Here is a 10,666-nt window from a genome sequence, read left to right as displayed (position 1 = left end):
GGGATGGGTGGCAAGATTTGAGGCGTGTCCTTAAAAACAATTTCATGCAGTGCTACAGGGAAGTTTGAAGACCAACAAAAAGCAGGTGGAGCGGCAGGTAGCCTAGTGGTTAAGAGTGTTGGGCCAGTAACTGAAAGGTTGCTGGTTTGAATCCCCGAGACGACTAGGTAAAATAAACTGTCGATGTGCCCTTGAGCAAGGCACGTAACCCTAATTGCTCCTGTAAGTCGCTCTGAATAAGAGCGTCTGCTAAATGACTAAAATGTAAAAATATCTTACCGCTCATGCAATGGCCATTAGCCAAAATGAGTATGAATGAAGCCATTTTAAATAGTCTGAGAGTGCTTTGAAATGAGGTTTTTAATGATTCACATACAGGCATTTAGCTTGTTCAAGTAGGCTATCCATCCCCCTTTTCAAAGAACACCGCTCGTCTGATTACCAAAGCCACATTCCTCCAAACTATTCAGTCCTCCAATAATGACATAACGGTAGATTGTTTTGAGAATCAGGCTGCAACATAGGCAACGATACAATTGTCAGGAGCCTAGTATTTTTGTATAGTCATCAGAATGTTGTGTGTAAAGGCATTTAGACCACGTGTACAGTGTCATGGAATGAGAAGCCATGTATGATATCAAGCTTCTGACCCGATCCTATTTAGAAACATTGTTTTTGGTTTAACACATAAAATAGCGTAAACACACAACTTGAAGCCACCACATATTTAGTCATGGAGCAGGTTCTCATTGGCCGGTGAGGGGCCAAACCTCAACACACCAACAACATGTTTGTTCATCAAAACCCAGCTCTTTCGCACCACAGCCAGCTACTGCGCCAATAATTCCGGTAGTGAAAACAACAAGACATCCCGAACCCATAACGCCACTGCCAGCACTAAAACTTACCATTGTGTTTGCCTTGTTAAAATAGAGCCCTTAGTCTTTATTCATGATATACACCGAGTGTACAAAACATTTATGACAGAATGACCAGGTGAAAGCTATGATCCTTTATTGATGTCACTTGTTAAATCCACTTCAATCAGTGTAGATGAAGGGGAGGAGACAGGTTAAAGGAGGATTTAAGCCTTGAGACATGGATTGTGTATGTGTGCCATCCAGAAGGTGAATGGGCAAGACACAAAAATATTTAAGTGCCTTTGATAGGGCACCGGTTTGAGTGTGTCAAGAACTGCAATGCTGCTGGGTTTTTCATGCTCAACAGTTTCCTGTGTTTAATCAAGAATGGTCCACCATCCAAAGGACATTCAGGCAACTTGACACAACTGTGGGAAACACTGGAGTCAACATGGGCCAGAATCCCTGTGGAATGCTTTGGACACCTTGTAGAGTCCATGCCCCGACAAATTAACCACTTTCTGAAGGCAAAAGGGGGAGAAACTTGATATTAGGAAGGTGTTCCTAATGTTTTGTACACTCAGCATATTGAACCATATTCCATTAATATTTTAGAACAAATATGGTAGAAAGTAATCTGTATATTTCTTACAATACAAACAGATTCAAGTGCACAAATGGCAATCTATAAAAATCACAATATGAACATACAAATACACCTTGTTAGTGAACTAGAATGTAACCCTTCCCTGCACCATGTTGAAGGGTGTAAATGGGAGAACCCTGTCATGCCCAACTACTATTTCTCAAAAGATCTGCTTCAAGCATTACATTCATGCTACAACATAGTCTGTGTTGGATTGTAGTACCCATTACAGCCACCAGGAGGACTATTGTTACTGTCGCTTTATATTTCATACATCTATCCATGAGAAACAAAGGCTGCACTTGATCTGTAAAGATGCTCAAAGGCATGGTATTCACAATACTCAGGTGCATATTAGATTTACAGATGTCAGATCTTCATTTGACCAATATTGTCTGAGCAAAAATAATCCTGCAGCAACAGGATTTGAACTTTTAGTGTTGCTTGTTCTGTGGTTAGACTATTTGCTGGACAAAATTAGGCTACATGAAGTGCAATACTGTTAATATGTTACACGTGCAGATTTTTTGTGAATTTATGTCCATCATGAAGGTCATTTGCAGGGAAATTCTCAGCAACAAAAGAGGGGTCAAATTAAGACCTACACCTACACCTAGGTTATGCTCAAATGTAAATGTATAGATTCTTACACTCACACGGCAGTCAAATCGTACATTATTGTAGGGAACGGATTGATTCTAAAGAAGGCTGCAGCTACCAAAGGGGTTTTTGGTTCTCTTTGTCCTCTGTTTGTTGGGTCGCAAGCTGATGACTTCTCGGCCGTTGCTGGAGTTCTGACTAGATAAGTTACTACTTGTGGTGTTGAAAACTCCTGTTAGGGTAGAGATGTTAAGATGTGTTACAACGTCAATGACTCAATGCTGATACAAAAAAAGTTAGAGCACTCTTATGAAATCCCTTGGATTTCTATGCACGTGTCCTGAAATCTAAGAAAATGAGAATTATAATGAATACCGCTTTGATGTCATTCAAGCAAACCACACACCCGTGAGTCCAAATATGCACTTCACATTTCTATATAAAACACAGTCTTTACTGATGCAGAGACATTTAGGCCTTCATGTTGAAGCCAACTACAACAATTTGGACTGCAAACACACCAAACATATTTAGCAAAACTGGATGCATTCTAATTTTGCTATTATTCGTTACTGTATGCTATTTAATGCATGGTATCAATCCACAACGGACTAGGATGGGAATATTCTGTGCCTTCCAGCCGAATTGGAGTTGATAACGCAAAGACAGTCAATAGCCTACACAACCTTGTGCACTATTAAGCCATGTAGAACGCCAATTGGCCAGTGAGTGGTCAAGCCCGCGTCACACCATGTAGAACGCCAATTGGCCAGTGAGTGGTCAAGCCCGCGTCACACCTAGAACTTATTTATTCATCAAAACATGGCCCTTTCGCACCACCGTCAGCTATAGCGCTCATGATTCCCGCTGTGAAAATAGAATAAATATTTCTGACACACCCACAACTCGAAAGTGCTGCGAGAAGACTTGTCATTTGCGTAAGGTTTGTTAAAACTAGAGCCGAGAGACAGATTTCTTACTCAAGCTTTTTTAGGCCTGGTTGTATGAACCTCAAATGTTGCATGAATGTTGTCATGTTACCGAATGTAATTGACAAATGAGAAATGTATAGTGAAGATAAAACGGGGAGGATCATGAATGCAAACCATCTTTGCAGAGCTTGCAGTACAAGACAAATATCTCTGTGGCACTGTACAATCCAGTCCCAAAGGTCTGTACTAACTGGAGACGTGACTGACATGGTTCTCAGGATGCTTACCAATTTTATTGCTAGTTGTATGGACTACCTCAGGCTCTTCTGCTGTTTGCCGCTTCAGTCGCTGCAGATACTTATCTGCTAGGTATTTAAAAACTGAAAAGAAGAAATTTTTATTTTTTTAAATCATTCCCATTACATTCTTCCTAACATAACAGTTCTTTAACTGGTCATTTGTACACGTTTTCATTGACTCACCTTCATTGACATTGAGGTCCTCCTTTACGGAGGTTCGGTAAAACCTTAACTTGAGCTTCTTGGCCAGACCTTCTGCCTCCTCACTACAGTACCAGGAGAAAAAGAGCCAGGGTTACTGATCAATTCTGCCATGCTTGATCATGTCTAATGTTTGTTGTCCTAGCCATGCATCTAGAAATGATTATTCATCAATATATCATAACAGACCAAGTTCAAGAAGGAAAATGGGTCTATAGAAGTGTTACTTTTTGATCACCGTGTCATCTAGAAGGTCAATCTTGTTCTGCACCAGGACAGTGGGGATGTCTCCCACCTCTATCTCCACCTTCTCCCACCAGCTGCCGATGGCCTCAAACGATTCCCTGTCGGTGGTGGAGAAGACCAGTACACACGCCTGGGCACCTGGAACACATAAAGCGTGGCTCAGTAATGTATAGTAGATGTCATTGTGGAATGCTCTGCCACCAGAGGTTACTCAGACAAAAAATGCGAGTTTAGCCTTTTTTTTTTACTCATTACAAAAAACATCTTGCATCACAGCGCCTCTTCTTTTCTAAAGCTCTAAATTAACTGTACCCTATATAATTATAGGAAGTGTGTAAATATTTTTGATGTCTTGACAAGAACATAAGATAATATTAAATACAAATAAAATAAGAATGATCTATTGTCAACAACTGTTCTGTACTCTTGTCATTTAGGCCATTTTATGTTTTGTGTGGACCCCAGAAAGAGTAGCTGCTGCATGTGGAACAGCTAATGGCTATCAAATAAACCTGAACATACACAGGCCAGCTGTCACCACAACGCTAAGAAACGCTGGATCCTCACAGCCCTCACAGTTAATTTGGTGTACATAAGAAGCTTTCAAATCAAATAACTGATTTTGTAATGTGTTTTTTAAAAACATTTGTATTGTTCAAATTCCATACACCCCAGTTTGTATTTCATGTGTTAGGAGAGGGTGTAGCTTCCTGGGCCATACAATAACAGAAATACAATATGGACATAATGTTAGTTGAATTGTTCCCTGTGAGGTCATCTTGGTGCAGTTCCACAGCTGAATCCATACTGAAAAAATAAATAAATAAAGTTGAAAAGTGAGAGGGTGTCTTCTCTGGCAGACCCAGTGGAGGAGGATCATGTCCTTCCCAGGGAGGGAGGAGTCTTACCGCGGTAGTAGGCCTTGGTGATGGCGTCAAACTCTTCCTGCCCTGCCGTGTCCCACAACATCAATCTCACATCTTCATCATTCACTCTGGAAAAAAAAAGACAAATTCAATAGTTAATATTGTGAGTTTCTCAATGTATTGACAGGGCAGTATCAAATGTATACATTTTTACTTGGCTATCATATCAAACTATTCACTCAACAGTTCTGCGCTATACATTACAGGAGCGATAGTCTTTTGAGAGTCAAATATCCTCCACACCTTTACTGTTTTATAAAAATAATGCTTCAAGCCTTCAGTGAGCGCACCTTCATCTGACAATACTGTTTTATTCAATGCAGTTAGAGTTTCAATGTTCACAGTGTTTCTCTAGTATTTCCTGAGAGTATCCATGCTTCCTCGTACATTTTGGCACTCGAGGTAGCCTAGTGGTTAAAGCGTTGGGCCAGTAACCGAAATGTTGCAGGACAGAACCGGAGCTGACAAGGTAAAAATCTGTCCTTCTGCCCCTGAACAAGGCAGTTAACCCACTGTTCCCCAGTAGGCCGTCATTGTAAATAAGAATTTGTTCTTAACTGACTTAAATTTTTAAATAAAAGGTTCAATTTAAAAAAAACAATGTTTTTTATGTGACCGAAGCCATTGTCACACCATATTAATAAACAACTATCTGAATAAAATACCTCTCGACACTTTACATTGGCTTCACATCTGTTAAGCATAAAAACAAGGAAAAGAGTGGAGAAAGAAGTTTGTGGTTTTGGGAGCAGTTTTTTTTTACCTTAGGTCAAAACTTTAAGGACTCTCTTGGGCCAGAATGCAGTTAACTAACCGTTTGAGTTGACAGACGCCAGGGATCTCTTATAAAATAACATGTTAAGAGAATAAAGAGATGGTCTGTGCAGCCAAAAAGCATTTATTTTGATTTCAGTGGTCACTTAGGACACAGTACGGTCCCTGAGATCTCTGGGTATGGCTCCTATTGAATGTACCTACTCAGATTGTACTGCATATCTGTAAGAGTAGTGTATTTTTATGCATCTTAATATACATACTGTATGTATATTCCGGATGTGCATGGTTATTCAAATATCTTAACGGATGTTAGCATTTTAACACTTGTGTGATTATTCATTTTAGCGAGAAACCAAAATTATAGGTCTACTTTAACACTGAAAAGGCTTTTTCTAAAATCAATTAAAATATCCATGTGACATTGTTACATACAAGGCCATTTCAAATGATTCATTTAATAAAACAAACTTGTCAATGTGGTTCTAATGCCGTGCGCCCCATAAGAGAAACAGTAGCCGACCGGTAGCCTTCACGTGTGTAGCTTGTTGTTTTTGTTGGGAACCGAGTGGTGCAGCGGTGTAAGGCACTGCCTTGCAGTGCTAGAGGCGTCACTACAGACCCGTATTCGATCCAGGGCTGTGTCACAACCAGCCGTAATGGGAGTCCCATAGGGCGGCACACAATTGGCCCAGCGCCGTCAGGGTTAGGGGAGGGTTTGGCTGTAATTGTAAATAAGAATTTGTTCTTAACCGACTTGCCTAGTGAAAAAGGTTAAATAAAAAAATAAAATGTTGGCCAATCAAAACAGCAAATAGGCTCAATGTGTAGCAGGTGTAGTGAGACTTCACTAATGCAGCACAAGATGGAATAAAGTTACGGAATTAAAAGTTAACTAAATTAGAAGAAGGAGTAGACTACAATGAGCAACCAACAGGTAGGCTGTTTTATCTGAATAGGGTTGGGAAGAAAATGCAGAATGTAGCCTTCATTAGCCTAGCTAGCTTCTCTAGGCCAGGGGTTCTCAAACATAGCATAGCAGGAGTTTTACTATGACTTGGGCAGTGCATGGGGTCCGTGGCAATACTGCAGGCCACTGCACAAGTAAAACAACTTGCATGCAATTTTATCTCACTTGAGTTGTGTACTGATTAATTTGCTATCACAAAAAGGAGTCCCTAGCCCTAAAACGTTTGAGAAGCCCTGCTCTATGCTACCCCAGTCAAGACAGGAACTGTTATATGGGATGATAAATTACATTCTGTCCACTACAAGTTAGCTCATCTTGGCTGTAGATGAGTTGCCTTGGCTAGTGGCTACTGCATCGCTCTATCCCTTGGGGCGGCAGGTAGCCTGGTGGGTAGGAGTATTGGGTCAGTAACCGAAAGCTTGCTGGATCGAATCCCTGACAAGGTAAAAATGGGTCTTTCTGCCCGAGCAAGGCAGTTAACCCACTGTTCCCTGGGCGCTGATGATGTGGATGTTGATTAAGGCAGCCACCCGCACACACCTCTCTGATTGAGGGGTTAAATGCGATAGATACATTTCAGTTGAATGACTTCAGTTGACTAGGTATCCCCTTTGTCTGCTCGCTCCCATCTCACACACGGTTCCCTCCGAAGCTGCAGCAATAGAGAGCCAGCCTCTCCCGCGCGCAGCAGTGCTCAGGTTCAAATGTAAGTTTCAAAACCCACATGCATTTCAAATACCCGACAAAAATTCATGATACTATTCGAATAGTAAACATATTTCAAACAACCATCCCTAATGTAAAATATGCATAGACACACTAACAATGGAAAATCTCCTTACAGTAGCTGTCTCTCCAGGAAGTCCACACCGATGGTCTTCTTGTAGTCCTTGGTGAAGATGCCCTTGCAGTAGCGCTGGATCATGCTAGACTTCCCCACCGCACCGTTGCCCACCACCACCACCTTGATGGCCACTTCCATGTCCTCCTCCAACATGGCTGCGTGTTGCTGGGCTTTCCTCACACTTCCAGGCAGCAGTCTGGTGTTGCTTTAGGAGGGCTGTCACTGGATCACTTAAAACACCTCCTGATAGAGACAACACAAACTGATGTTTTACACATTGATGAACATGACTTAAGGTTTGAATAGTTATTTTCCTCTGCACAAAACCCTTGTCGTTCTGCTGTTCAAACAGCCAAGTCACCAACTGACAAGCCCAGCCCACATAAAAACATCCCTCTGTTCATTCAGCAATATAATGTCTTATGTTTCGATGCGGAGAACACTTTCTACCTCACTGCTACTCAGTCTACCCATAAAACCCTCACTAGCTGGCCCTCTGTTTTACAGGAGTGTAAACATTAGCCAGTGCATCCTGGCTGCAGCCATCTGAGGTAATGTCAGCTGATGGTTTCCTCATTCTTACATGCTACAGTCAGCTACACTTAGCTCAGTTACTGCCTCTGTAGGTCTGCTCCCACACACTTTTCCATTAGGTAGCATTCTGGGCCTGCCTGCCTGGGTCTGGCTAGAAGAGGGTGTAGCTGACGTGGCAGACATTTAAGAGAGGAGAGGGTGCAGATGCCCGGCCCTGGCTGAGAGAGGGTGCAGATCCCAGGCCCTGGCTGGGAGAGGGTGCAGATGCCCGGCCCTGGCTGGGAGAGGGTGCAGATGCCCGGCCCTGGCTGGGAGAGGGTGCAGATGCCCGGCCCAGGCTGGGAGAGGGTGCAGATGCCCGGCCCTCGCTGGGAGAGGCAGTAACTGGTTAGGAGAGGGTGTAGCTGACGTGGCAGGGATTCAGTCATGTTCCAGATGACTATGTTTTATGGGAACTGACATCAAATAGCCCAGATACTTTGGATATGAGCAGGGAAACATCCCCACTATGACACCCATGACAGATTCAGCCTAAACCTCTTGCCTGGTAATGTGACTGATAATATCACGTTGGCCTAAAAGTATCAGCTTGGTAGCAAAAGAACACTAAAGACTAGCGCTATGGGCCTATCGTTAACGTAGCTACGAAAACAAAACATTGTGTTCACAATGTGAAAAGCTCTGGTTTGACTTAAGACTATGCAAGGAAAGTGTTGTGGATCTGTCTAGGGTTCCACTGACTGCAAACAAAGCGAAGGTAGGCCTTTTCCTGAGTTTAAACTCTCATAGAAATGTTTGTTATCCAACATCATCTGGTCCTATTCGTAAAGTGGATGATCCAAGCCTCACTGTAAACAGGCTGGCTTCGCAACCACAACGAAAGCTACCTTGATGCCTGCTAACCAAACCATGTCCCATCATCCAGACTATCAGCAAATTGCCAAGTTGTCAACACACAACCCAACAACACAGACTAACCGAACATCATGGAAGATTCTAGGTAGACGAGGCTACTAGGCGACTGGAAAGACCACAGATTGAGTTACAAAGTAGAGCCTCTCCCACAACGTCTCACCAAAGGTAACTGAATACAGAGCCGGCTGTATGCAAGGACACACCAGCATCATGTACCATTCACTCGGATTTGACACATGCATGCACTTACAGGAATTTAGCCCAAACTGCAGCTGACACAGCAAAGCCTGGCAGAACTGGATGTTCCACTGTATACAAACTTATTTCCTTGGCTACATTGACTCTTCAAATACAATCTGCATTAACAAATTTACCTTAAAATAAGACATTTGTCTTAGAGGAACGTGTTATGTCTAGGCTGCATAGTTAGATTATCAGGCTAGTCATTTTGAAGGAACAAACGGGTAAGCAGACATACACATCCACAGTGCTTGTGTAAACACTCCACTAAGATCACAACATGACTTCAAACATCAATATACCTATTATTAACGTCTTCATTAAAAACGGCTAGGTACTACGGCTTACTTTAAATCAGTAAATTGGAAGACAGTTAATTGACAAATTGCCAGAACATGAACAGCATCTGCTGATTTACAATTTTTAAAATGGCACTACTTGACATCACCAGCGAATGCTTCATGCAGTGAGCTGAGGTCACATAGAAAATGTGCCTTTCCAATTAGTGCTTGAAAGTGTTTTTAAATCCACGAAATAAGATAGATTCATGCAAGTTAATGATTATACACTAGCTAGCTAATCATGTTATTTGTTCAGAAGCTGTCCAACGCTTGATACAAAGTCTCATTCACGAGGATCACTGAAACAAATAATATAATTTACAACAATTGTATAATTTCGAGTGATATACTCGTAACATTGTTTCTCTTACCGGCATCCAGTTACATGACAGTCTTTCTCTTGCAGCTGCAACAGGCAACAAACAGCACGAGACGAAAACAAAATACAATTGCTGCGCAATGAAAGAGAATAGGTCCTGTGTTTTTTTTTTACGGACCAAATTAAATATAACAAGCTATAATAAACTGTAACGTAGTAACAACAATCAACTCGTTTCACCAATTTGTAAAGCTAACTTAGCGAGCTAGCCATGTAAGTTAACGTTAGCTAGCAAACGAACGGTGGATTGTCCGGTCTCCACGTTCAGCTAATGTTAGCTAGTACGTCTCCTAGCTGGGCTTGCTAGCATTTAACTCGTTTATATCATAAATCACAACAAGAGGAGACGAATATCCACGCTTTTCATCAATGTAACAAGTCGTCTAATCATATTTCACAAAACGACGACTTGAATTCAATAAATTGTTGTTGCCTTGCTAGCTCTATTTGTTTGTCTCTCACCCACAACTGCAGTCCGGTTGCTTTAAACGCTTTTGGTTTCTGATAGCAGATGCGCAGTTCACTGCAACTCGCTGGGTCAGTTTATGAACTACAGCTCCTGTAAAATAAATTAATCTAAACTGATCTTGAGTCTGTGTGTGGCCAGGTTGTATCGTGACCATCAGGGCCAGTACTCGACTTTCTGCCGCCTTAGGCGAGACAAAAATCTGCCACCCCAAAAACATGTTCTAAGCTAAAAGTCGGAGGAAGAGAACATAATAAACTCAGCAACAAAAGAAACGTAAATTTTTCAGGACCCTGTCTTTCAAAGATCATTTGTAAAAATCCAAATAATTTCACAGATCTTCATTGTAAAGGGTTTAAACACTGTTTCCCATGCTTGTTCAATTATCCATAAACAATTAATGAACATGCACCTGTGGAAAGGAAACAGCTTACAGATGGTAGGCAATTAAGGTCACAGTTATGAAAACTTAGGACACTAAAGAGGCCTTTCC

General features: G+C 41.8%; 1 protein-coding gene across 3 annotated transcripts; it reads right to left on the bottom strand.

The window, feature by feature from the left end:
* Positions 1-1,413: 1,413 nt before the first annotated feature.
* Positions 1,414-10,390, bottom strand: rab23 (RAB23, member RAS oncogene family). Of its 3 annotated transcripts, none has more exons than XM_021576451.2 (8): positions 10,170-10,389; positions 9,700-9,780; positions 7,297-7,541; positions 4,693-4,778; positions 3,766-3,922; positions 3,521-3,603; positions 3,326-3,418; positions 1,414-2,338 (listed from the first exon to the last, which is right to left on the bottom strand). In XM_021576451.2, exons 3-8 carry the CDS (start codon positions 7,449-7,451, stop codon positions 2,205-2,207), a joined length of 708 nt encoding a protein of 235 aa, XP_021432126.1. In that variant the 5' UTR covers positions 7,452-7,541; positions 9,700-9,780; positions 10,170-10,389; the 3' UTR covers positions 1,414-2,204. The 3 variants fall into 3 exon arrangements, with proteins under 3 accessions (XP_021432126.1, XP_021432127.1, XP_036812118.1); XM_021576452.2 differs by having other exon boundaries at positions 9,700-9,734; XM_036956223.1 differs by lacking the exon at positions 9,700-9,780 and having other exon boundaries at positions 10,170-10,390.
* Positions 10,391-10,666: the final 276 nt, after the last annotated feature.

Source organism: Oncorhynchus mykiss, chromosome 20, assembly GCF_013265735.2.
Source record: "Oncorhynchus mykiss isolate Arlee chromosome 20, USDA_OmykA_1.1, whole genome shotgun sequence".
In the NCBI taxonomy this organism is placed as follows: domain Eukaryota; kingdom Metazoa; phylum Chordata; class Actinopteri; order Salmoniformes; family Salmonidae; genus Oncorhynchus; species Oncorhynchus mykiss.
Note: the sequence above shows the minus strand (reverse complement) of the source record. Positions and strands in the feature narration are given on the sequence as shown.